Raw genomic sequence first — 25,586 nt, forward strand, 5'->3', positions numbered from 1 at the left:
CGACCTCTGCCCGCGACTCGTCGGTCCAGCGCATGGCCCATCACCGAACTCCCTCGAGACATACCACCACCTCCACCACCATCTCTCACAACAGCAACAACAACAACATTTCCTCCTCCACCCGGCCCGGCATCATCCCGCGTCACTCCAGCATCGACGACCCCTCCTCCAACAAAATCTCATCTTCTCGTCTAATCCCCGCTGATCCCTACTTTCCCGACAATACCTCATCCGAGAAGAACACCACCACCCCCATTCCCGACTGGCAATCCGAAGCCGCGGAGAACGGACATCTCCCTCATCAACACCACCAACCGACACCTCACCGTGCCTCCCTCTCACCCATCACCGACGACCGACCCACCACCTCACACAGTCAACACCACCACCATGAACCTCCCAAACCACCCACACCAACATGGACCAATCTCCCCAACAAACCACAACTCGCCATCCTCGCCCTCTCTCGCTTCGTCGACTTCTTCCAAATGGCCGCCCTCCAAACCTTCATGGTCCATCAATTGAAGAGCTTCGATTCAAACCTTTCAGAAGTCGTAATATCCCACCAAGCCGGTGTCCTTCAAGGCGCCTTCACCGCCGCACAAATCGTCACATCCATCCTCTGGGGTCGTGCAGCAGATCATGTCATGTTGGGAAGGAAGTCTGTCCTCATGATCGGATTGGTGGGAACAGGATTCGGGTGCATTGGACTGGCATTCAGTAGGAGTTATCGATGGGCCGTGTTCTGGAGATTGATGAGTGGAGCAATCAATGGGACCGTGGGAAGTGCGAGGACAATGGTCGCGGAGGTGACACCCAAGCCATGGCATCCGCGGGCATTCTTACTGCTACCTGCAGCGTTCAATGTTGCGAATGTGGCTGGTCCATTATTGGCGGGATACCTGGTCGATCCGGTCGTCAATCTGGCGGGATATTTCGGGAAGAACAGTCTATTGGGAGGAGCGGAAGGGATACTCTGGATGGAGAGATACCCCTATGCTGTTGCAAATCTGATGAGCACGGTCTTGCTGTTCGCAGAGGCATTACTGGTGTACTACGGCCTGGAAGAGACATTAAAAGGGAAACGACCTCTGGACCTCTCCGAGTTCAATCCCATGGATATCCTCCGATCGCTGTCCTCTCAATTCACCCAAATCCGCACTCACGGCTACCGAGCCCTCCACGAAACCCAACGACAAGGCCTCCTCTCTAGTTCTCAAGTCGAAATGGACCGTATGACCACCACGGGCGAGCCACTTGCCAGACCTCCCCCTCAACGCCTTCCATTCCGCCGCATCTGGACCTCCAACGTCCTCTGGACTCTCCTCAGCATCGCCATCTTCGACTTTCACATGGGCGCCTTTGCCAACCTATGGATTCTCTTCCTCGCTACCCCTCGCGCCTACCTCCCTGAATCCACCAAAGCCGAACCTCTTCTTGACAACGACCTCCGTTCCCTCCACCCGCGCGGCCTCTTCAAATTCTCCTCTGGCCTCGCTTTCCCTCCTCCCACCATCGGTTTCGCCATGGCCACAATCGGCTTCATTGGCGTGGCGCTGCAATTCCTCTTGTACCCCTACGCCAACGCGCGGTTCGGGCTGATGCGATGTTTTCGCGGGAGCTTATTCCTCTTCCCCATGGCGTACTTTCTCGCACCATACCTCGCCTTACTGCCCTCTTCTACCCCTCCACCTGGTCCCGCTTCCGGTATTCCGATATGGATGGGTATCGCCGGTGTTGTGTTCCTACAAGTCGCCGCCCGCACTTTCGCTTTACCCGCGAGTATCATCCTACTCAACAACTCTTCGCCGCATCCCTCCGTCCTCGCCACAATCCACGGCATCGGCAACGCCTGTTCCGCCACGTTCCGCACGCTCGGTCCGGTGTTGGCGGGGTACTGGTACGGAACGTGGACGGCGAGAGGGATCGTGGGAATGGCGTGGTGGCTGGTCGGACTAGTGGCTGCGGTGGGATGTGTGGCGTCATTGAGAGTGAGGAATGGCAGTGGGCATGAGGTTTTCTTGCCTGGGGAAGAGGGAGAGGAGAAGATTGTTGATGCGGGTGGGGTGGGTAGGAGTGGTGATGGGAGGTGATGGATGGATGAGTTGTCGTGTTTATAGATTATTGGTATTGATATTGATGTGGAAATCTATCCCATCTTTCCAAGTTTTTGTACAAGTCCATTGCTTTGTGGTGGTATCCTTGTTTCATGAATCATATTTTCCAGGAGCAATGATCAAGACGTCCTCGCAGTCGCCTCATCACCACCCTCCCCAGCAGCACTTCCCCTTGGTAAAACCCCCCAAATCCCCAACGGATCCTCCCTCCCCGTCCTCTTCTCCCTCTCCGCAGCCTGCAACCTCTTAATCCTCTTCACCATCGTCCCCACCACAATCGGCCCGAGAAGCGTACACAGTAAAATCGCCCACGTCACGACCAAGAACAGTTCCGAAGAACCGCTCCCTTCGCCGCGAACATCTCCAAAGACCCCTTTGCTTTCGGCAATGGCGCTGATGAGAAATCCAATTTCCCCGCGCGCGACCATGGCGAAGCCGAGCATCGTCGCGGGATAGAGGGACATGGGTTTTGGGATGCGATTGCCGGGGGAGGACTTCTTCTTCTTTCCTTGTTTGGGGTCTCTCGTCGCTGGTGATGGTGTGGTTTGTGTCGTTGTCGTTGTGGCGGCGTCCGTCGTTGCATCGTTTTTCTTAACCACCTCCTTCTTCTCCGTCGTCCGCAATAGCGGCCAGGGTAAATGTCTCGAAGATGGGAGAAAAAAGTTCTTCAACGTGTGAGTCGGTATGACAGGCCCGGAGAAGCGGATGAGACATAGACCGCAGAATAACTTCGCAAGGACCATGAGGATGGAATAGACGATTCCGCGCCAGAGGATCGAGGGGGTGAACATTTGGGAGATGGGGATGGAGAAGCCGATGGAGGCGAAGAAGAAGGGTTGGAGGATGGAGTGGAGGGCGGGGGAGATGTGTTTGGTGAAGATTGCTGTGCCGTGGAGGTGGGCGTGGGAGGTGGGAGGTGGAGATGTGGTGGAGGGGGAGGTCTGAGAGGAGGATGCTGGTCTGGCGGCGAGGGGCGGGGAGGCTTGTTGGGATTCTGGACTCTTGCTGACTGGTTCCTTGGGCTCCGCTGAGTTGTCCTGTGAAGTCGAGTCTGCTGTCTCGTCGCGGATCACTGTTGAGCGCGAGTTCGAATCCCGCAGTTCGGTGCAGAGTGCGTCCCACCAGGAGATCGAAGCACCCGCGAGGTACGCCGCGAAAAGACCGGATGTTCCAGCGTAGATCGCTCCGGTGATCAAAGCTGTGAGAACCGCGACGTGAAGGCAGAATGCTGCACCTTCCGTGGTCAGGGTGGTATGTAGCTTTGAGTCTCTGCGCTTCGTGATGAGTTTATAGCACACTTTCGTCAATGGTTTGACGATGAATGCACATATCACGGGTAGCAGCACGGCGAATGCGATGGACACGAAGACCGGTCGAATGACAATGATGGCGCTAAAGTTGTCCGAAGACTGTCCCAGGCTTGCGATGATGCCACTCATGACTAGGCCGACGACATCGTCCTGTATTTACATTGAGCCAGAAATCACAGACGGGGATATTCGTATACACACCATCATAGCCGCGCTCGACAGTACAACACCTAATCGGCTCTGATTCAGACCACTCGTCGCGAGGATAGTGAATGTTGTGCCAAGCGAGGTCGAACATAGAGCTGCACCCGCAGCGAATGCTTGGACCGGAGTGATGTTCATGAAGCCTTGCAATGTGAATGACAGGGCCATTGGAGTGCCGATGCCGATGATGGCCACCAGAGATGCGAGGAATAGGTTAGACCTCAGCGTGTTCAAGTCGGTTTGTAGCCCACCTGGAGGAACTCTGTTTAGATGGAGAGAGTTTGACCTGGACGCGTATCTTCTCTCGACTCACCCTCATACACCAGCACGATCAAGCCCAAATATCCGAACTGGACAATAGCATCTTGGATCTCAAGAGACAGCCAGTTCCCTCCGGGCGTGCCCCATGCCACTCCAATGGCAATCTGACCGATGAGGCCGCAGAAGAGCAGCCTGTCGAAGATCCAATTGACGACATTGGAAAGGATGAGGAATGAAGAAAGGATGAGGATCGTGACGATGCCTGGCTCATGATATGGCAATGCGGCGGCCGCCATGGTCAAAGTTGTGGAAATAGAGAGGTCTTGTTGAAGATGGACATTGTTGTTGTGGAAGATGGAGATTCAAGATAGGTATAGTGAGGAGATAGTGAGGAGATACCTCAAGATACCTCAAAGTGACGTCGGAGCGTCGTCTTCATGGACTTGGCTTGCGATCACCTCGTGCCTTTTCTTCTCAGTGTTGGTATTCAGTCATGGTGAGACTCAAGAGAGGTGCTCGTGCGTAAGTTATCGACAATCGTGAGGAGGATTTGAAAGGATGTAAAAGAGGTGAAGGTGCTTTCGAATGATAGACTTTCTTTCGCACCCGCACGTCCCTCCAAAATTTCGAGATCTTCGCGACATTCTCCTTCAACTTCACCATATTTTCTACCATGACATCCGGACCATGAGGCTTTGGCCTCGAAGACTTCCACGCCGATACAAACACATCTCGAGGCCTTCTCCAGCCTTTACCGTCTCGAGATCCATATCCTCACGACCCGCCATGTCCACCGACTATACCACCTGGTCGAACTCTGCTCTCATCGAACGAGTCACAGCCCTCGAAACCCAACTCCGAGCGCAGAACGAATCCGCCCTCGCCTCCACCGCCGCAACCTCTGCCCTCGACAAGAAACCTCGAAAAGCTCCGAAACCCTTCGATCCCTCCCGCTACAACACCCGCCTCATCGCGCTCAAATTCGCCTATCTAGGCGGCGCATACAATGGTTACGAACATCATACGAACAATACTACACCTCTACCGACGATCGAAGAGGAGTTATGGCGAGCGCTGAGGAAAGTGCGATTGATATTCCCGGCGTTCAAGCCGGAGAAGAGTGAGGACGACGTGGAATGGGAAGGGTGCGAGTACAGTAAATGCGGGAGGACGGACAGAGGCGTCAGTGCATTTGGACAGGTAGTTGGAATCAGAGTGAGGAGTAACCGGCCGAAGCCATCACCACGGTCCGCAGAGAATGCTGAGGTCGAGGAGGAGACCGCTGCGGACGCTGCGAAACAAGATTCTACCCCAGACGACACCCTAGAGAAACCCTTTGACCCCGTCGCCGACGAGCTTCCCTACATTCAACTTCTCAATCGTGTCCTTCCGTCCGACATCCGCATCCTCGCCTGGTGTCCCACTCCGCCGTCAGACTTCTCCGCGCGCTTCAACTGCAAAGAGCGGCGGTATCGCTACTTCTTTACGAACCCCGCCTACATGCCTTTACCCGGGAGTTCCGCCTCGAAGCGTCGCGGAGCAGAGGATGGATGGCTGGACATTTCCGCTATGCAACAGGCGGCCGCGAAGTATGAAGGTCTGCACGATTTCCGAAACTTCTGTAAGGTAGACGCTTCGAAGCAAATTGGCAATTTCGAGAGGAGGATCTTTCACGCGGGCATTCATAAAGTGGAGGGCACGGGAGAGGGCCCGGAGTTGTATTGGTTCGAGGTAAGAGGCAGCGCGTTCCTCTGGCATCAGGTGAGGCATCTCGTGGCCGTGGTGTTCTTGGTCGGACAGGGGTATGAGGATCCAAGTGTGGTGGACTACTTGCTTGACGTGGAGAAGACGCCTGGCAAGCCGGCGTATGAGATGGCGAGTGATGTCCCCTTGGTGCTGTGGGATTGTATCTTCCCGAATGCCGAGGCGTTGGCGAATGGTGATCATGGATCTGGCGAGCGGAACTCGAAGGGATATGTGGATGATATGGATTGGGTGTATGTTGGCGATGATCGTGGCGGAAGAGATCCAGCCAAGCGTGCGCTGCCAGCTGTGGAAGATGGCAAGCATGGCCGTAATGGTATCATGGAAGAGCTGTGGTCATTGTGGCGCAAGCGGAAGATGGACGAGGTGCTGGCATCAAGTCTGATGACCGTTGTAGCAGCGCAAGGCCAGCAGTTCACGCCTGCTCAGTTGGAGGCATCGTCTGGCTCCAATCGGAGTGCTCGTCTCTTCGACGGCAGTGGAGTGCCCAATACCGTGGGAAAGTACATTCCCATCGCACAGCGTAAGCTCTTGGAGGCACCTGATATTATCAATGCGCGATATGCGCTGCGGAAAGGGTTGAATGTCGATAGAAAGCCCGCTGCGGAGGCAGATCCAGGTGATTAGGAGTCATTTCGAGACCAGTTCAATCCGACTTGGGTTCATAAAGACAAGCCCTCGTCCCTCTCCAGACCTTTTCCAGAATCTCCCTTCGTGGCAAGATGGTCTGTTCCCAGGTCAGGTCAGCCAAATGAATGCTGCGCTGCGACTAGGCGCTCGAAACATACCGGAAACACTACCACGACCATCCCTTCCCCTTCCACCACAATACTCAAGTAGAACCTCACCTCAAACCCCTTGAACGCCTCGTGAATAAACACATCCTGAATCGCACTCGTCGGTATGAACCGGGTCGAACTCGTGCCCGGGATATATGTCGACCCCGCCGAACTCGTCTGCACGCCCAGTCCACGGATGACCAGCAGGGATTCCTCTTGATACCCGCGCCGGACGAGAATAAAGGTACACACGCATCCAAGGGCAAGTCGAGCGTATATGGGGAGTGGATTGATGAGGTGCTGGAGGACCAAACGGGATGACGGGAAAGTGAGGAAGACGGTGGTGATGTCGTGGGTCTTTGGGGTGGGAAGAGAGGAGAGAAGGAAGAGGGTGAGGAGGTAGAGGGCGGAGATGCGAAGGATGCCGGTGAGCAGGGCGATGGTGCGGGCGGAGAACGAGGTTGCGGGCGAGGCGGTGGAGACGGTGTAGAGGACTGTTGTGCGGGTGGGACGGCGGGTTGTGAGCATGTTGTTGAGTTTGCCGTTGTCGGTCTCCAGGTCCGGGGTTTGGGGATTGGGGTGCTCGTTCGGGCGAGTCGTTCAAAATATTGCCTGAGGTGTCTTTGACCCGGTCGGTTTTGCCCTCTCGATTGTCTTCGCAATGATGAATGCGCAAACTAATTCTCAATCAGTTTCATCGCCGTCCAGAATACGATGCATTCTCCATCAGTCCTTGTCTCTAATCCTGGATACTCCACTCGCGTCCAACGATGTCCAATCTCTAGATATGAAGAGTGGAGTGTTGAACAAGGTTTCGAGAGATGAGGTCAGAACCGAAGCAATTTGGCAGCGGACCATTGGACACGGCAGTCAAGACGCTAAGGAATGTTCGGAAATTCATCTAAGAGAAATGAGCGCGGCGGAGACGATGTGAACCTAAGAGATTCTATAATATCACGTCTGGTGAATGAACGTCCTATCGACGAGCAGCACACCTTGTCGAAGGACCCTCGATCATCTTCCTTGACCTGGAAGGATGACCATTCTCGCTCCATTCGCATAGCTTCAGCTGGCTTCCCACTGTCCAGGCATGCATTCATTCCATACGATGGCGTCTCATCAAACCAGGACCTCCATGATTTCGAATTGCGGACTACGATTTGCTGAGGCTGCCCTGCAAACGGGCCCTTTGTGCTTGGAAAGTCGACGTAGAGACCGAGGAAGAAACGTATGCCGGTCTCCAACAAGCTTCGTCGCCTCCATGTTTCCCTCGTCTCGCCTGTGCTTTGCTACATGTCTTTCCGCTGGATGTGCTGAAGCTACGAAAACTCCACCGTAGTCTCATCCCGGTATCGAGAGCTGATGAGCGGTGGGCTCTGGCTCTGAGTCACCAGAACAGTGTCGTACTGATGCCGGAGCGGGTGGGACGGCAGGAATGCACTGCAGTATCCAAGGTCTCGGAGCCATTCCATAATGCCTCTGACACACGCTGGCAGACCGATTCCTAAAGGCGGCGTTGTGCCCAAGGCGCCTCGTTGTTCGATCCATCTGTTGGTAAAATCCGCTTCGATTGGATCGCATCGAGAGGGTTGGATCGAAACGAAGAGGAGGAGATGGTGGATGACGAGACGGGGCTGCAGCGTAACTTGTGTCTCGTACTTTTCCTCCTCTGTTCAGGATCGCAGCTCATATTGGACCAAAGGCGACGGACACTCCTTACTCCATCATCTATTCTATCACGTCTCGCTTACGCATCGCTCAACAGACGATACCTACTCCCCTGTTTCCACCTCATCGGACCCGCCCTGTTCGTTCCCACCCTCCGCGACAAGAATCTCCGATATGCGTGAAGCACTCCCAACACGGTCAACGCCATGAATACCATCGATAGCAACGACCTCGACGGCGGCACGCCGTTCGCCAATTTTGGTACGGTAATTGCATGCGCCAGCTCATCCATCCAGCGCTGCGCACCCACGACCGTAGTGATCCGGTCCAAGATTCTACTTGTGCCAAACTCAAGCCGGCGATCGTGTGCATCCAAGGCAATGACGCGGAGATAGCGCGAGTCGACAATGTCCTCGGGAATGGCAATCGTCTCCTCAAAATCAGTCTTTTTAACGCTGACAACATCTTCCCAAGCTCGCTCATTGGAGGATGCTTCGTCCGAACACTGCAAAACCCAAGTCCTCACTTGCGTCGCTCCATTCCACGAAACATATACCTCAAAGTCGTCGTCACTAATTTCGACTTTTGGCGGCTCGTTCGGACGTCCGATCCACGGAAATTTGTAGGTGCGGTAGCTTTGAATGTCGCCGCGCTCCCAGGAAGTTGTAGCACCGTAGTGAACATCGCAGAGAACAGTGCCGTTGGCGGAGAACTCGCTCCAAACCGCGTTCAGACCATAGCCAACGAGGATCCGCGGATCCTGGCCGGGAGAGGAAGGTGGCAGAATCTGGACCGAGCCTTGGGAGGAGGAGCGGACGGACTGCGGGTTTTCGTAGGACTGTATCACGCGCACTGTGTAGGATGTTGATGTGCCGTTGATTTCTTGGACTTTCAGGGTGTTCAAGTCTGCATCGCGAGGTTCGTTCTTCGGTCGTGTTTCGGGTCTCTGCGACTTCTCATTCGGGTATGTGATTTCCAGTAAGAGTCCTCGTGAGATCTCTAACCCGTACTCGTAATGCTGGTCCTCGGCAGCGTTATCGAAAAGAGTCACCAGTCGCGTCGTCATGCCATGTTTCTCCTCGGGAGGGCTGTATAGACTGGGAAAAGTGTCGGTAGACAAGAAGCGAGCGTCGTGCTGCCATGCAAAGTTCGTGGCATTGCCTCCGCTCAAATCCATGAAATCATTCTCCTTTCCTCCCAACGACCAGATGATGTTTCCGGTCCTACCTTCGACATACAACACGCTGTGGAAGTACCGCGAAGAGATCAAGTAGTTCCCGAGCTCATCCTTGGCAATACTGTTGATGTGGAACCAGTCAAAGGGGTCATCCTTGGAGCCTCCCGGTCCAATTCCGCGGTAAGTGGCTGAGATATTGACATGGTCGGATGCTCGCCACTCGTACAGGAGGTCGCCTGTCTCAATGCTGATCTCCTGGAAGAGACAATCCCAGATGTACGACGGTCCGAGAGATTCTTCGTCTGGGTGGTAGTCCGGAAAGCTCGAAAGATCATATTCCACAACTTCGTACATGGTCATCAACGCTGTCCCTTCAGGAGTGATCAAGAATTCATGAAGGTCAGCAGAAAGTCCGTTGGCAGCACCCACACGATGCACAATGTCGTATGAAGCATTCAGCTAGAATGGTATAAGTCTTCGCACCACGATCCAAACAAGAATCTGCTCACCATGTAGTAGAAACCGGAGCCATGTCCTCGCACACGATCGTCACCCAGCCAGAATGTGAGGTAATCGTTTCCTTGATATTTCTGGACCGTGAAATCGTACGCCTGTCCACCAAAGTCATTCTCGAAGTGGTGCGCCCATACAAGATCACCCCGCTGGTCGAGCAGCATCGGCCCGGGATTTCCAATGCCCCAACCTCGAGGCGTGATGAAGTAGTAGGCTCCATCGTTGCATTCAGGACTCCATTGGACGAAGTTTGTTCGCGGCGTATTCAAGTCCACCTCCGTGATGTACTCGCGGGTAGGGTAGTAGCCAAAGAATCCGTCATCAGATGCCTGATCGAATGCGGGCGGAGCGTCGATACCGGCGAAGTCGATGGAGCTGTCGCTTTGGGCACAGGCGTATAGACAGAGCGAAAGGTGCCAGAGGAAATGCAGTGCGACATGCATGAGTGCTCTTTTTAGATCATCAGGTAGACAATTTTCGTAACATCAGGAGGAAAGGCGGAGCAGATAAAAGAGTAAGAGAGTGCAATGAGGGTGCCCGAGATGGATGTGTGCCGGGTCGAACAGTAGTACTGGAGGAGGGCAGACAGGCTGAGCAGACGATAAGAGATTCCGGGTTGTTTCGACGGTCTGCAAGTGGCAAGTGAAGGACAGAAGGCAGGTAGAGTTGGACAAAAGCAGGAACGGCAGTCAAACGTACCAGTTGTCGCAAAGAAAGGTACTTCCAGAAAGCAGGGAAAGTAGTACACACCACACCACCAAAGCAGTGTTTTCACTATTGCATGCATGTCTTCGAAGTCCACCCAAAACGCGATGCCTTTCGTCAGCACCAATGCGCCGATCCGTCTGTTCCCCGTCCTCCACTTGGCCCGAAGCAGGTGTTTGCGACAGGAGTTCTTTCTCAAAACCGCGCGGCGAGCAAACGAACATGAGACGAAAAAGTGGAGAGGTCGCCATCTGACTCGCTGCTTGCTGGGTATGGGTGTCTGTGCAAACAGCAGCATCTGGTCCCAACGGCTTACTCTAGAGGACAACTTCATCTCTCCTGCACCGGGCCGTGGTGCTCCGTTGTCCTTGTTGAAATCTATAGCAAGTAAGTACGTCGTCATGAATGCGGAAATCGGCAAAGGTACATGCGAATGCGATGCGCCACATCAGACCCAAGATTGAACCAAGGTTGTTGCAAGATCTCATCGGAACTCGTACGTGCGGCCATCCTGGTCATTGACTTTCGCTCCGAAGTCTCATCGACGTGTACACCCAATGCGCGGCTCGCAGTCCGCAATGCGTTCGATCTTCGACCCAACAACGTATGGTGGGTGGCTTTATTATTGTCGATGATGATGGGTCCCATCTGTAGCCGAGTACTTCACGGTCAAGCCCGCCGAAGCTCCAAGACCATCTCTCCAGCAAGACTCCAAGAAACCAAGATCGCCTCGGCCGCGCTAAGAAGCGAACAATGCATGCGGCCGCTCGTGCGGGTGGGTTTAAAGAACGAATACCTTGGTTGTGTGAATAGCCGGACAAATGCCTCAGGCATCATCGCATTGTCGACTCCGATAAGAGGAGGTCAGCTCTCTGCCCATTCTGGTACCGAAGACGAGGCAGTTCTACAGCTACGATTACTTGAGTGGCCATTTGGAATTCAGGCGCGAGCGAATGTATCCATTTTTAAGCAAGATCGCTTCGAATGTGCTCCATTATCCGACTCCGACCTCTTTCTCCGCTTTGTTTGCAGGTCTGTTCTCCCCGTCCGTATCCACACTCCACGCTCATGCAAACGCCGAGACGTTGTATTAGCACAAGTTGTGTGCTTGTAAGCGACAGGCTTTGGGTCGATCTTCTCCCGGCGTGCTACATGTTCCGTGCCATCAGGAAACCATACTGCCGTGACTGAGCTGCCGACTTCCTCTTGCCGAGTGACAGGTCTTCTCTCGTCACTCAATCCACCTCTCCAAAGTATGTCCGACCGCCATTGCCCACTCTGGCTGCCTTTCCGTAGCTATTTGCTCTCTTCAGTCCAATACCTCAATCATCCCAACTCTTCTCCACCGTTTCCCTCACTCTCTTGGTGTACTCCTTCCGGTTGTCTTTATACAGGTTGCTGGCCTCGACGTTGGCGGGACTCGATGTGTTGGGATCGTTCAGCAGACTAAAGCCGCCCACCACCGTCAGCACCACCGAAGTCTCTCCTGGTAGTCCACACTACACCTCAGACTCACCTCTGGATACTCGTCAAAATCGCCGCCACGTCGTATGTCGGACTCCACCTGTTCTGCAAAATGTCCAAGCACAACTCCCCGGTGCCGTAAACGTTCGGGTGAAACATTTGCGATATGAACTTCACGCCCGGAGGCTTATTGGGGTATTGCTCTTCGAAGTGCATCACCAGGCGAAATGTCCCATCTTCGAAGGGTGTGTCTGATGGACCGATGATGACGGCGTTCCTGGAGAAGAGAGAGCCTGGTCAGCGGATGTATTTCTGAGAGTGCGAGTGCTGATGCCGTAGCCTTTTGCTGTGTCGTTGTGCCCATGTAGGATTCCCATATCTTCCGCTGCTGCCCTCCATGATCCATAGCTTCTTACGTACCAGGTCATGACGTTGTCCGCGATCGGACTGGCACTCACTCCCGCTGGAGGATCTGTTTGCATGCGCTTGAAGTCACGCATCAGACGTCGGCGCGCCGCGGTCGACATGTTCGGTGGATTTCTGCGAGGACGTAGCGAAGTGTGTCGTGCAATGTGCCGGTCTCAGAGGCGGCTGGTGATGAGACTATCGGCGGAAGAAGTGGCGGTGGCGGAGGAGTTGCAGGGAGAAGCAGCGTAGGGTCTTTCGTGATATATATGCCCGGGGTCAGCGGAGGGTCAGGTCCCGTATTTGCTGAGATCAGGTCGACGGTATGGTTGATGCTCTGGTGGTGAGTGCTCTGGAAGGACAGGTGATGACTACCTATGTACCTTACTCGTGACTCTGATGGAGCCTGAAGTGCCGGCGGAAGTGGGTGGATAGTGGGGCAAAGCTGATTTGGAGCGCGATTCCGTCGCGCGTGGGCAAAGACGAATTATCCACAGAGAAGCTCGGAAGTTGTTCGCAAGTTGTGGAGAGACGGAGATTCAATGAAATGTCAACTGGTGAAAGGTGGCATGGCAATCGTAGGCAACATTATATCATCTCATCACCTGATGGCAATCAAAGGTCCTGCTCGTCTGAACTGTGTCCTTTTTCCCTTCCTCTCTGTCATGTCACTCTCATGTCGCCCTCAAGTCACTCTAAGTCCAAGGCGCAGTCCCGACTTTACCAAAGACCCACAGAAAAGCTCCTATGCCAGCTCCGCAGAGCACGGGTATCGTCAAATTATCGTCCAGACCGAGTATGTCCACAGCTTCACTCACGCTCGCAACCAGACCAGACACCACCGAAACTACACCCAAAGCAATCGGACCGGTGACAGACGCCTGCGCCTCGTTCAGACCCAGCGGTTGTCTTAACCCCTGTGGGAGGGTGAGTGTGCCCTGAAATGCGAAGCTGTTCACTCCCTGGTTGAACTCCTCGGGCGTCGCGGGAGCAATGATTCCCCAGAACAGCACGGAACTCGCGACACCAAATGTGAACGCGGCCAGGCTTCCCGCTAAGCTCTTGCCTTTCCTGACCCTCGGAGTGTACTTTCCCAACCATCTCCCGAACGTGCTCGCTGCTGTATCACACCATGATAGCAGCAACACGCTTATAACTGCAACATCTTTCCTGCACATGTACATAGGCAACCAGACGCCAGCCAGGTAGCTGATGACGCCGTTGAAACGATCATGCGCTTCGCTCTCTCGCATGAAAGGCCCCAACATCCGAATGTAGAATCGATTGAACTCCGGCCAGCGGAAGCGGATCACATCCACGTTGAAGATCGGTATGAGCAGTCCCAGTAATACGGGATGTATTGAACTCGTCTGCACACCTCTTTTGTATAGCCAAAGTGTCACGAATCCTATGCTGACGTGCAGCACCTTGCGGGGAACTTCATGCTTGTGTACAAATTCTCTCCAATGCCGATGGATTGGAATCAAGCCTAGCGGACTGGGACTGCGACTGAGATTCCGCCAATATGCCGAGCCAAAGCCTTGTGGGTATGCACTCGAGGGTGAGAGTAGTCCCTCCGCATTTTTCTGAACCGGGCCATTTGTCTCCTCTGCCTTCCTTCGATTCACTTTCGTTGCACTGCTCGCTGCTGCTGATGCGCTCGTCGATACGCCCCCATTTATCGGTGTCATCGTCATGCGCGCTGGCCGTGATCGATCGATGTTTGGACTCCTACTCCTGCTTCGCGCTCGAAAGAGCTCTGGGTCCAGCTCTTCTGTAGTTCCCTCGTTTTCGTCGATAGGGCCGATGGAAGACCCGCCAACGCGCGCCTTCGATCGTGTTGTTGGAGGAAAGTAGCCATCTTTTACGCTGGATTCTGAGGGTGTAGGTGAAGGTGAAATCACCTGCGGGAGAGCCGGGATTTGTTGTTGTTGCGACATCTGGCTAGACACGTGCCTACGCGCCGGACCCGGGAATCGAATGAAAGTGTTTGTCGTTTGCCGTTTGCCAGGAGAGGAAGGGCGCGTCGTCGGACTGGGACCGGGCGCAGTACTGTTGCGGACTTGTGCTGGTCGGCACAAAGAGTAATAACAAGCTCGAGGGTGGAGTAAGATCCAAGTTTAATTGTGCGACGTAGGTGGTGATGACATAGCGGCGTGCAAACTCCGCCGGGCTGCCACGGCTCGGATGCTGTGGGATCTTCTAGTGAGGAGCACACGGAAGGCGGATCATCACAGATCCATGGAAGGATTGACGCTCGCCGCGAGAGGGGGTTGTAGATGTTGATCGTGTGGTGGCAGAAAGCAATGGACACATGGCCAAGACCTGTCACATGCAAAGGGCCGCTCGCAGAAATCCACCGCGCCCTTGCATGAGTCAGCGGGGTGACGTTGTACAAGCTCGAATTTTGGTGACACTTGCCCTGAGATATGAGTCTCGACGAACAAAACAACATACTTTGATTATACTCCATTATGCCTTTCGACCTTTCCAAGTGCGCAAGGCCCAATATCCTCGCCCTCGAGCCTTACCGATGTGCAAGAGAGTAAGTTCGTGCTGGTATAGCACGTTACATGCATGGCTGATCCATTGACTCAGCGACTACAAAGATGATGGAACAAATATATTGCTTGATGCAAACGAGAATGCGTACGGTCCAGGTCTTGCTCTACATAACGACGGCAAGCTTGCCAATGGCAATGGATCCGATATTCAAATCGACCTTCTCGGATTAAATCGCTACCCTGACCCGTATGTCCACATGTCTCTCGTCGCAGTGCATGTATTGACAACTCACTCTAGCCACCAGCATGAATTGAAGCAATTGCTTTGCAACTTACGCAATACTCACGCTCACACGAAGAAGAACATCACTCCGGAGAATCTCTTTGTTGGCGTCGGCAGTGACGAGGCCATCGATGCTCTTCTACGTGCATTCTGCGCTCCTGGGAAGGACAAAATTCTGACATGTCCACCTACCTACGGCATGTACGCTGTATCCGCACAAGTGAACGATGTCGAAGTCGTGAAGGTGCCGCTCGACACGAAGAACAACTTTCGGGCCCAACCCGACAAGATCAACGAGGTTCTGGCATCTGACCCATCCATCAAACTCGTATACCTTTGCAGTCCCGGAAACCCAACTGGTAACCTTGTCCGGAAAGAAGAAGTTCGAGCCGTACTGGAACACCCCTCGTGGAACGGCATCGTGGTCCTGGACGAAGCATACATCGACTTTGCTGCTGAAGATGCTTCTCTCGCCGAGTGGGTGGCTGAGTGGCCGAATCTTGTCGTCATGCAAACGCTTTCTAAAGCTTTCGGTCTGGCAGGCATACGTTTAGGAGCAGCTTTCACCAGTCCCGAGGTCGCGAAGCTCCTGAACAGCCTAAAAGCTCCCTACAACATCTCGAATCCTACCTCACAGCTCGCCATTCAAGCTATGCAGCCGCAAAATCTCAAGGTCATGCACCAGAATCGCTCAAATATCATCCGTCAGCGGGACAGGTTACTTTCCGAGATGCCAAACATCAAGGGGATTGGTCGATTCCGCGGAGGCCCGGAAAGCAACTTTCTGCTTGTGGAGATGTGCGACTCTAAGGACGAGCCGAGCAACGAGATTGCATTGCAGGTCTATGAGCGACTCGCGGAAAGCAGAGGCGTGGTCGTACGGTTTAGAGGCAAGGAGCCGGGATGCTTCGGCTGCCTCAGGATCACAGTCGGCACAGAAAACGAGGTTACGAGATTTCTCAAGGAGATCGAGAGCGTACTGTCAGATGTGCACAGTGGGAAGGAAAGCCGTGTGGAGAAGAAGCGCGAGGAGGCAAAAGAGAACGATGCGAATGGGATCATAGCCTAAGAGATGGGAGTGGAATTACTCCCAGGTGCTTGAGTGAGTTTTCACTTGGCCTCAACTCAATGGCCATGGTTCGCAAGAATCATGGATGCGTTGACGTCGCCCCAGTAGACATACCATCAAATTATCGGTCGCCGCCCTGCCACGCGATGCCACATTGCTTCTGTCCTGGTAGACGCAATGGGACCTTATTATTCGGTGTCACGGAGGAAGTGACATCTCATCTATGAGCTCAATCGCAATGTGATGCGGAGGAGAAGCTTCGTGGCGTGCCTGAGGCAGTAACGACTACGATAGTTAGGTACTTGCTACCTTACAACAACACACATACATCATCTCTCTTCCTTATTCAAAGAGCTTTCTAGGCTCCGGTTTCGAGAAAAATGCTGCACCTTATCGTCCTTGGTATAGTTTCGCTTGCCCTGTTGCCCACGGAGGCATCATCTTTGACGCGAAGAAGTGGCCGGGGTGGTTGTGGTACGAAACTCTTGAGCTCGTCGTTCTTCATCTGCCGTCGTTTATTTGTTATCTAGACAAAAGCCACAGACCAGGTTTCAGTAGTAACCACAAGCTGGAATCAGGAGGACGAAATCGACTGTACGCCGTCAACGTGCCGGACAACTACAATGACTGCGATCAAGCAAAATGGCCGCTGATAATCGACTATCACGGCAACCGTGGCAATCCCAAGCAGCAATGGAACAATTCTCTATACTACAAATACCCACAAGGCCAAGAGTACCTAGTAGTCTGTCAGTGGTCTTGTAAGAGCTTATTTGTCCGCATTGACGCTGATGCAGTTCTCAGATCCACAAGGCGTGAATGGCTCCTGGCAGGGCCCGACATATGCAGTAGCAGGCGTCGACGATCTCCAGTTTACGACCGATCTCGTAGTCCGCTTGCAGGAAGAGTATTGCATTGATACAAACCGCCTCTATGCGAGCGGGAAGAGCAATGGCGGTGGCTTTGTCGACACGCTAGCATGCTCTGATCATGGCGATCAATTTGCAGCTTTTGCAATAGCAGCAGCGGCGCTGTATACTGACACGAGCAAAGGCAGCTGCACGAAGAAGCGAGCCATCTTAGAATCGCATGGTCTTGCAGACGCTACGATTCCATACCACCCGAATGGCAAATCTGGTGCAGGAGGTCCGCTGCCCGGCATTGACGAATGGGTACATATCCCGATTGTCCCTTTGCGGCTTCCGTGCAATACTAATGCACGATAGGTGAGCTGGTGGGCCTATCGAAATTGTGGCGACTTATACTCCGAGTCTGCTCGTAGTTTCAGTGGCTACAATAAAACGATGTACTCTTGCAATGGCCTGGAGGACGTTGTCCAACACTACCAAGTCTTCGACCTTGGTCACTGCTGGCCTAACAGTAGAAGCGACAACTACGACGCCAGCTCGGCTCTCGACCAGTCCAAGAGGAAGTGTCTGAACAGGTCGTTGGACTTCACTCCTGTGGTTCTCAATTTCTTCAGCCGGTGGACCAGTGAGAACAAGTCGCAGTAAACAGCGACCGAGCAAGTGAGCGACAAAGATGTCGACATGTGAATGTGCATGTGTAATTCATCTTGTCTCCGGATCTCTATGGCATCTACAGCCATGTGATCGTCCTTGCTTCACTTCTGGTGATCACGATCAGGTGTCGGAACCGACGATCTGTCAGACCGCGGCAGGATGAGCATCAGGATCCTCGTCGTTCACCACCACACTGCTTTGTCTTCAGCTGTTCGCGCTGAAGTGACCAGTCGAACGAGCCCGACAACTTGAGGTACGTATTCTCGGTTGCTTCGAAGATATGGATTCCTCAAGTCGCCCTCAAAGCATTTCTCGGACCACCGCTAATCTTCGACTTAGAGGAGGTCTGCAGCTGATTTGGGTCGCTCGGTTGCTCTGAACATTCATCATGTTGGGGACTGCATGTGACGAACAGAGTGAGGCTGGAGCGAGAAAAGAACAGCACTAAGTGAAGTTCAGATGATCTTATCGCGCTGACTTTCATATGCCATCGAATGGTCGTTGTCACGGCAGCTCGGCGTTTGTTTCGCTGCGCCGTCGTTGGCTACTTCTTCACCTCTCTGAACAAACGACGACATAACACCAGCTTTCGACTACACACATTGGGACAGACACCCTCTCAACAAGCCTCACGAAGAAGTTACGTTTATGCACCGCAACACGCCTAGTCACAAGACTCTGCTTGGTTAGTAGTTCAGGACAAATATCCTATGGCTTGTCGAACAAGGTCGCCCCGAGTTGAACGCCGCGCGTCATCCATATGCCCAAGCAGATGGACCACACATGCGCACGAACCGGTACGTATATGCAGATGTTACAGCCCGCTACATAGGCTACTAACATGTCTTCAGATGGGCCGCAGAACTGAGGTAGAAGAGGCTGCAGACATACTGCTCTCTCTTGTAGCAGCTAGTTCTGAGGAAGGCAACGAGTTACGCAACCCAAACGACTATGTAGATCGTACAGATCTAGCAGATTCAAACAAGTTAGGCAGGATTCGACAAAGCGAGAATACAGAGACAAGTACTATTAAGGATGTACATAAGAGCGCAAGCCCTACCGTACAGCTGAACTCGACAAGGCAGAGTAGGATGCGCACTCGGCCAAACATCGTAGGTAGTACCTTTTTTTTCTGTTTACTACTGCGCATTTTCTTAGTGTTACATATACACTGCTATACGGGTATCGTCTTTACTTTACTAATATTGCATACTTAGTCTACTACTGCTACTGCAGCTGCCGGTTCTAGCTCCTCCATCTCGTCCTTGGATGCAAGCAGTAGCCCGAACGACAAAGGCTATAAGCGCGCTTCAGAAGAGACGAACAAGACGTTGAAGGAACGGAAAAAGAGGAAGAACGATCGGCAAAACGAAAGGCGTGCGGAACAGGCAGCTGGGACATTTCAAAAAAGCAGTGAATGGGACCAGTACACTGAGGAGGAGATCCGGCTTCTCGCAAGAATTCTGCGACACCAAATCGACAGAAACCTGCGTGCTACGGACAAGGAAATGGGGAAACTGTTCCGAGAAAGCAGACCAAAAGGCAGCAAAGAGAGAACTGCTTCGGCAATCTCATCCTTTGTACATCGCCATGCCGATCTTAGAGCCCTGAGGAATGCCATGCGGGCTCGGCGCTGAGAGCACGATCAATGACCCGCGTCTTGCGGTGGATTGCTTAGGATGTCGTCGGTGGGAACGGGAGCTTGCTGTGTATCATGAGGCGTGGTGACATTGTGGGCACTCTTGTGTCAATCGAAGCGAACAGCTGGAGGCAGGCTTTCACATGCAAATGGCGTTGGAAATAGAGCAAGTGCACTATCGCGAAACAAGCTAGCGCGCTTCATTACCAATCAGTCTAGCAGGTGAACATTGAGATGGAGCAACAATCAACATCTTCACGCAATTCTCTATTCAGACACGTATCGTAACCATGCGGCTCCTCTCACTCCCGACTGCGCTGCTGGCGCTCCTCGCCGCTCTCGATGTCTCTTCCGCGACCCACACGTCCAACTGGGCGGTGCTCGTGAGCACGTCGCGCTTCTGGTTCAACTACCGACATCTGGCCAACACATTAAGCCTCTACAGAACAGTAAAGCGACTCGGCATTCCGGACAGCCAGATCATCCTCATGCTTCCAGATGACATGGCTTGCAATCCGCGCAATTCATTTCCGGGGAGCGTTTTCAACGACAAGAGCCGACAATTGGACCTGTATGATGACAAGAGCACAATGGAGAACATGGCGGGCATGGGAGGAATTGAAGTGGACTACCGAGGGAATGAGGTGACAGTGGAGAACTTCATACGATTGTTGACCGATCGCTGGCCTGCGTCGCATCCCACATCCAAGCGGCTGATGACGGACGACCGATCCAATATCCTCATATACATGACTGGACACGGTGGAAACGAGTTCTTGAAGTTCCAGGACAGCGAAGAGATCAGTTCGTTTGATCTAGCGGACGCCTTTGAGCAGATGTGGGAGAAGAAGCGATATCACGAGCTCCTATTCATGATCGACACGTGTCAAGCCAACACGATGTACCCTGCGTTCTACACGCCAAACATTATTGCTACTGGAAGTAGTGCCAAGGATCAGAGCTCGTACAGTCATCACGCGGATCAGGATGTGGGCGTGGCAGTCATCGACAGGTGGACATACTACAACCTGGAGTTCCTCGAGACAAGACTGAACAGTACCTCCGCGGATACCAGACTAGGGGAACTGTTTGATTCCTACACTTTCGAAAAAGTGCACAGTGATGCTGGAGTACGGTACGATTTATTCCCCGGCGGAGAGCCAGCAGTCAGGGACCGACGAGTGCTGGACTTCTTTGGGAGCGTGCAAGGAGTGGAGGTAGATGCATCACATGAGAATGCCAGCAATGATTGGAAGGCTGATCTGGAGGCACTCCGGAAGATCATGGAGAGGCAAAGAGCAGAGATGGCAGATATGAATGGGACGCAAAGTCTGCACGGCGACAAGAGAGCAGAGGCCACGCTCCAGGCGGGCCAGCCAGGCAAAATAGGTCTTGATATGGCACGGAAAAGTGAAGATTGGGTCAAAAAGATTGCCGGATTGGGGTCTTTGCTGGTTCTTGGTGGTGCTTGGGTTGTGTCGAATGTCCTCACGAGGACGAGCTGAAAGGCGTTCGTCAGTCACATGCAAAGACTTACGGCGCTGCAGATGATGTTTTATATGATACTCTGTGATGCCATAAGAACCGTCGCTGCGGCGTAGAATGCAAAACTGCCTGCTCCAACGTTTCGTGACAACATTGCCAGCCTCGGTCAGGCCAAAGTCCGTGTAAACCCCGGATCTCAACTCCAACAACGATGACCGTGGTGGATTTCTTTTTGTCTATCATCCTCCGACGAGTACAGCGCATTGGTGTATTGAACAAACGAACACCAGCTGAATAGCCTTTGAATATCTGCTCTGGTTTCTCGAGATTTGGCTCCACCGCATCGGTCCTCACGAATCGACACCTCCACCTCTCCTTGACCGTCAACTCCCGCAGACCGAAGCCCACCAAGTTACCGTCCCAACATCTACGACCGAGAAGAAGGTGGAACATACATTGCTACAGCTGAAGGGTTCTGGAGCCTGAATCGAGCAGACAACTATCACATCGCCAAAATGGCCTCGCCATCAACGCGGAACCTCAATTCGCCCCAGTCGAGTGCGGCGATCATCTTGGGACGACAGTTCAAGCAGATGCAAACAGACAAGGATATACCTGGAATCAGCTGTGGCTTAGTAGGAGAGAGCGTCTTCGAGTGGGAAGTCATGCTCATGTTGAGCGACGAGCAGGACAGCTTGTATGGAGGTGAGTGGAAGGAGGGCCGGGGGCAGAGTCTTATAAGTCTGTAAAGATGGACTACCCTCGATGCCCGGATGGCAGCATACTGGTGGGGAGCAAGCGCTGACACGAGGCCCTGTCCAGGAGGTATCTTTCGAGCGAAGATGAAATTTCCCAACGACTACCCTCACGGCCCTCCTACGCTCAAGTTCGAGACACCCATCTTTCATCCGAATGTATACGAGAACGGCAACGTGTGTATCAGCATTCTGCATCCGCCAGAGGAAGACCAGTACGGCTACGAGTCTGCCTCAGAACGATGGTCGCCTGTGCAGACTCCAGAGACGATCCTCCTATCCGTAATCAGCATGCTGAGCAGTCCTAATGACGAGTCGCCTGCGAACATCGAGGCTGGAAAGCTTTGGAGAGAAGACAAGAAAGAGTTCAAGAAGAGAGTGAGGAAATGCGTTCGCGACTCGCAAGAGAACGCCTGGGATTGATATGAACGGACGATACCCCGGCGACGATCGACGTTCGGCCAACGCCGCTGCTGAATATACACATTTGCCAATGTATCGTGAACCATACTGATCATCTGCAATTCCTCACGAGCTTGTGGCAATCAACAGACACCGCGTCTCAACGACGCACGATCATTCGTGTGAAGACTTGGAGATGAGGTGAATGGGCCACTTGCTATTGGTCCTGGCGTCGTGAGATTCGTGATTTATAGCCATAATGATGTCAGACGCGTGCGATGAGTCCAGCGATATGTTCCCTCACTCCGCAGCAGCCTCGACCTTGCTTTTCTTGCCACTACCACCACTGATGGGATCATCTCCACTCGTTCGTTTGCGCTTGCCCTTAGCTGCGCTTCCGTTGCTTTTGCCACCTTTGACCCTGTATGTGCTGTCCGAGTCACCATTTCCTCGCCCGCGTTTCTTCGCGCTTACGGTCGCCACCGGATGGTCGTCCACGAAAGAAAGCTCATCGTCGTCTCCAAATCCTGCACTGGCAGCGCCCGGGCTGAATCCTTCCCTTGCCCGACCAACAGCACGATCCCCCACTTGTTTAGCAAGATTCCGCTTGCCGGACCCTCCGCGACCAGTCGCTGGTTTGACCTCGGCCAGGCTCTCGTTGTCGTCAGCATCCACTCCGGCGGCCGCTCCTTTGCCGTGCGCTCTCAGCCAGTTGTGCTGACTCTGCGGATTTTGGATCTCGAACAGTCGTTCGACCTCTCTCGGGGTTAGCTCAGCCCAGTGCTTGTCATCAGCGAAAGCACTGCCATCTTTTTGCATCTCCTGTGTTCGTGTGAGGCTCAGCTGGTCTCCACATTTGGCGTCTAAGCGCAGAAGGTATGCGTCTTCCTGCTCAGAAGTGAGAAATCCTGGCGGTTCCGGGCCAAGAACATCGTCAGGGAGGACGTCTCCATTCAGCTCCGGGCGTGTGTGTGGCACGCTTGATTCAAATTCTGCCAACGTCGGCACTCCCTGTGCTGCAAGTTTCTCCTCGATCTGTTCGCGAATCACATGCAGGTCCAAGTGCGGGATCTGACCGCGCTGCACCGCTTGTGTGTATTCAACGAGCATTTCGTTGGCGGCTTGTGGAGTCACATCTTCAGGCACGACGCTGGGTATGGATGCAATGGTGGTGTGCTTCTTAGGCAGGGAGATGTTGTATCGGAGATCAGTCGGAAGTGCTGGGTTCTGGTTGAGATCGAGACAAAGCTCGAGAAGACCACTATCATCATCTGTCAGAACTCGCGTCGCCAATCTGACCGGCCTTGCACTCACTCTAGCTCTTCCCGCAGTCGGCGCGCAATGCCCTCGAGTTTCTGCTCATCCTTGAACATCCTCTTGTTCTCCTCCAGCACGCCATCGAACTTGATCTTCATCTTGCGGTACTTCTTGCGCCATGATTTGTATTGAGGCCTTTTCAACGCTTCCAGCGACTTCCCTCCTGTCGTCGCGTGAGATGCGGATGTGTCCTCGAAGGGATGTTGTGCTACTGTCGACTGTGCTTGTGTGGGCGTCGCATTGCCTTCCGAGTCGGACATGATGATGGCACTGATGAAGAAGGTCGATGATGTTCAATTTGGCAAGCAGCGAAGGTGATAAGGTACGGTCGGTGTGTAGGTCGCGGCGCAAGGTGATGTGATGTTGGCACCTCAGCCATGAGCACGCGGACCGCGCTCCGCCAAACTTTTGAGTAGATCTCGGCGAAATTTCGAGCTCTCGCATCCTCAGCCAAACCACGCAACAATGTCGAAATCGGAAATGTCCTCCTCGTCATCGCCGGAGCGGGAAGAGAAGAAGCGGAAGCGCACATCAGTCCCGAAGAACGACGCCGGCGAACTCGAGATTGATGTGAACCTACCCGAGCCACCGTCGAAGAAAGCGAAACGCAAGGAAAAGAAGCAGTCCAAGTCCAAGGCACCGAGGACCGAGAGCGTGAACACTGCTGAGGGTACGAACGAGACGGAAGATGCCACACCGAAGGCTGTGGTCAAGAGTGCGACATCCACAGAGCCAGTCAAGCGATCTGAGAATGGCATCTGGATCGGCAACTTGCCGTATTCAGTGAACAGAGAATCCTTGCAGGAATTTTTCCTCAATGCCGGCGGAATTGGTAGCACGGATATCATGCGCATCAACATGCCGTTGAACGAGAGGAAGCAAAACAAAGGATTTGCCTATGTGGACTTCACATCACCGGCGGTTCTCGAAATTGCTCTTGCGCTCAGCGAGAAGCTGGTGAATGGCCGAGCATGCTTGATCAAAAATGCGAACTCGTTCGAAGGGAGACCAAAGGTATCGACGGAGGCAAAGGCCGCGGACGCAGCTGCAAAAGCGGCTGGGAAAGAGCCCACGAAGCGTGTCTTCGTTGGGAACTTGGGTTTTGAGGCGACGAGGGACGAGATCAATGAGCACTTCAGCCAAGCCGGACAGGTTGAGGATGTATTCTTGGCGACTTTCGAGGACAGCGGCAAATGTAAGGGTTTCGGATGGGTGACTTTCGCGGACATCGAGTCGGCGAGTCAAGCAGTCCGGGGCTTCATTTGGAAGAAGCAGGAAGAGGAAGATGGCGATGACGATGCTGGGTCGCACGTGGAGAATGATTCAGACGAGGAGGACAACAAACCGAAGCGCAAGCCGAAGAAGCCCATGAAATGGTTCATCAACCGCATTCATGGACGTGAGCTGCGCTGCGAATTTGCTGAGGACAAGCAGACTCGCTACAAGAAACGATACGGCAAAGCTCCGCCAGCTACCACAGAGCAACGTGGTGGTGCCAGTCGGTATAACGAAGCCACAGCAGGCGAGGCGAGACGTGGAGAGGAGAACTTGCAAGACCTATTACGTGAAGCCCAAGATGCTGCACCAAAGAGGAGAGACCCGAAGATGAAAAAGATGAATAAGGATGAGCGGCAGGACGTCCGTCGTCAGAAGTTCGATGCTCGGAAGATTGCGCCTGGAAAAGCGCTTGCGAATGCAGAGAGGAGTTCGAAGGCATCGGGAGCAATTCCAAAGACCTCCGGTACCAAGAAGACTTTCGATTAGTTCGGCATATTCTCTATACCGAAGCAAAAGCTGATCGAGATGGTATGTAATGCACGATAAACGGCCACATCATCGTCCTCCGAAAGCTACCTCCGTTGCTTGACTCAAACCGCACCACTCAGTACAGTCTGAGCCGGAGATCGAAAATGTTGTTGCTGTTGTAGCTCCTCCGGGCATCCCCCACGAAGATGTCCCGATTTTCTCGCGCAGTCTGCATACTCTAGGCCACCAGAGTTCGACGCATGTGGTGCAGTTTGAGCGGGATCCCAGGAGGTATCTTGTTTGCTTCCATCGATCGTGAAGCGAAGCCGATCAGACATGAGACGATGTCTTGAGCGGAGCTATTGGTCTCGCCCTGCCTTCATTCTGTGATCGAACACTCTGAACGCGATCATGGACTCTGAAAACGAAGCACTTTCCTCGTCCTCAGGAGAGGAGCTGGAGCCCACCTTTCCACGGCGGCTTCATGTGCGATTGA

General features: G+C 53.5%; 12 protein-coding genes across 12 annotated transcripts; 6 read left to right on the forward strand and 6 right to left on the reverse strand.

Annotated features, from left to right (window-relative positions):
* Positions 1–395: 395 nt before the first annotated feature.
* On the forward strand, positions 396–2,042 carry MYCGRDRAFT_21745 (major facilitator superfamily MFS_1 protein; the record flags this gene model as incomplete). The annotated part of the gene is made up of 1 exon (XM_003856127.1): positions 396–2,042. A coding segment is annotated over one exon (1,647 nt), but the record flags the coding sequence as incomplete, so codon positions are not given.
* Positions 2,043–2,299: 257 nt separating this feature from the next.
* MYCGRDRAFT_30018 (uncharacterized protein) lies at positions 2,300–4,188 on the reverse strand (the record flags this gene model as incomplete). The annotated part of the gene is made up of 5 exons (XM_003857433.1): positions 2,300–2,611; positions 2,807–3,072; positions 3,118–3,577; positions 3,629–3,882; positions 3,945–4,188. Coding segments are annotated over 5 exons (1,536 nt in total), but the record flags the coding sequence as incomplete, so codon positions are not given.
* A 490-nt stretch (positions 4,189–4,678) lies between these two features.
* On the forward strand, positions 4,679–6,283 carry MYCGRDRAFT_89199 (uncharacterized protein; the record flags this gene model as incomplete). The annotated part of the gene is made up of 1 exon (XM_003856128.1): positions 4,679–6,283. The coding sequence occupies one exon, from the start codon at positions 4,679–4,681 to the stop codon at positions 6,281–6,283; it is 1,605 nt and encodes a 534-aa protein (XP_003856176.1).
* A 19-nt stretch (positions 6,284–6,302) lies between these two features.
* MYCGRDRAFT_28554 (uncharacterized protein) lies at positions 6,303–6,675 on the reverse strand (the record flags this gene model as incomplete). Its single annotated transcript, XM_003857432.2, has 2 exons — positions 6,303–6,383; positions 6,445–6,675. Coding segments are annotated over 2 exons (312 nt in total), but the record flags the coding sequence as incomplete, so codon positions are not given.
* A 1,507-nt stretch (positions 6,676–8,182) lies between these two features.
* On the reverse strand, positions 8,183–10,236 carry MYCGRDRAFT_32893 (uncharacterized protein; the record flags this gene model as incomplete). The annotated part of the gene is made up of 3 exons (XM_003857431.1): positions 8,183–9,028; positions 9,155–9,739; positions 9,790–10,236. The coding sequence occupies 3 exons, from the start codon at positions 10,234–10,236 to the stop codon at positions 8,183–8,185; spliced, it is 1,878 nt and encodes a 625-aa protein (XP_003857479.1).
* Positions 10,237–11,820: 1,584 nt separating this feature from the next.
* Positions 11,821–12,716, reverse strand: MYCGRDRAFT_65747 (ubiquitin-conjugating enzyme E2 2; the record flags this gene model as incomplete). Its single annotated transcript, XM_003857430.1, has 3 exons — positions 11,821–11,944; positions 12,015–12,239; positions 12,383–12,716. The coding sequence occupies 3 exons, from the start codon at positions 12,487–12,489 to the stop codon at positions 11,821–11,823; spliced, it is 456 nt and encodes a 151-aa protein (XP_003857478.1).
* A 346-nt stretch (positions 12,717–13,062) lies between these two features.
* Positions 13,063–14,307, reverse strand: MYCGRDRAFT_34966 (uncharacterized protein; the record flags this gene model as incomplete). The annotated part of the gene is made up of 1 exon (XM_003857429.1): positions 13,063–14,307. The coding sequence occupies one exon, from the start codon at positions 14,305–14,307 to the stop codon at positions 13,063–13,065; it is 1,245 nt and encodes a 414-aa protein (XP_003857477.1).
* Positions 14,308–14,823: 516 nt separating this feature from the next.
* On the forward strand, positions 14,824–16,223 carry MYCGRDRAFT_65750 (uncharacterized protein; the record flags this gene model as incomplete). The annotated part of the gene is made up of 3 exons (XM_003856129.1): positions 14,824–14,912; positions 14,966–15,118; positions 15,170–16,223. 3 exons carry the CDS (start codon positions 14,842–14,844, stop codon positions 16,221–16,223), a joined length of 1,278 nt encoding a protein of 425 aa, XP_003856177.1.
* A 3,458-nt stretch (positions 16,224–19,681) lies between these two features.
* MYCGRDRAFT_30209 (uncharacterized protein) lies at positions 19,682–20,635 on the forward strand (the record flags this gene model as incomplete). Its single annotated transcript, XM_003856130.1, has 1 exon — positions 19,682–20,635. A coding segment is annotated over one exon (954 nt), but the record flags the coding sequence as incomplete, so codon positions are not given.
* Positions 20,636–21,128: 493 nt separating this feature from the next.
* On the forward strand, positions 21,129–22,145 carry MYCGRDRAFT_98392 (uncharacterized protein; the record flags this gene model as incomplete). The annotated part of the gene is made up of 2 exons (XM_003856131.1): positions 21,129–21,575; positions 21,693–22,145. The coding sequence occupies 2 exons, from the start codon at positions 21,386–21,388 to the stop codon at positions 22,046–22,048; spliced, it is 546 nt and encodes a 181-aa protein (XP_003856179.1).
* A 182-nt stretch (positions 22,146–22,327) lies between these two features.
* MYCGRDRAFT_89206 (uncharacterized protein) lies at positions 22,328–23,442 on the reverse strand (the record flags this gene model as incomplete). The annotated part of the gene is made up of 2 exons (XM_003857428.1): positions 22,328–23,288; positions 23,342–23,442. 2 exons carry the CDS (start codon positions 23,440–23,442, stop codon positions 22,328–22,330), a joined length of 1,062 nt encoding a protein of 353 aa, XP_003857476.1.
* A 382-nt stretch (positions 23,443–23,824) lies between these two features.
* On the forward strand, positions 23,825–25,108 carry MYCGRDRAFT_31509 (uncharacterized protein; the record flags this gene model as incomplete). Its single annotated transcript, XM_003856132.1, has 1 exon — positions 23,825–25,108. One exon carries the CDS (start codon positions 23,825–23,827, stop codon positions 25,106–25,108), a length of 1,284 nt encoding a protein of 427 aa, XP_003856180.1.
* Between the last annotated feature and the right edge of the window lie 478 nt (positions 25,109–25,586).

Source organism: Zymoseptoria tritici, chromosome 1 (genome assembly GCF_000219625.1).
Source record: "Zymoseptoria tritici IPO323 chromosome 1, whole genome shotgun sequence".
NCBI classification, from domain to species: Eukaryota; Fungi; Ascomycota; class Dothideomycetes; order Mycosphaerellales; family Mycosphaerellaceae; genus Zymoseptoria; species Zymoseptoria tritici.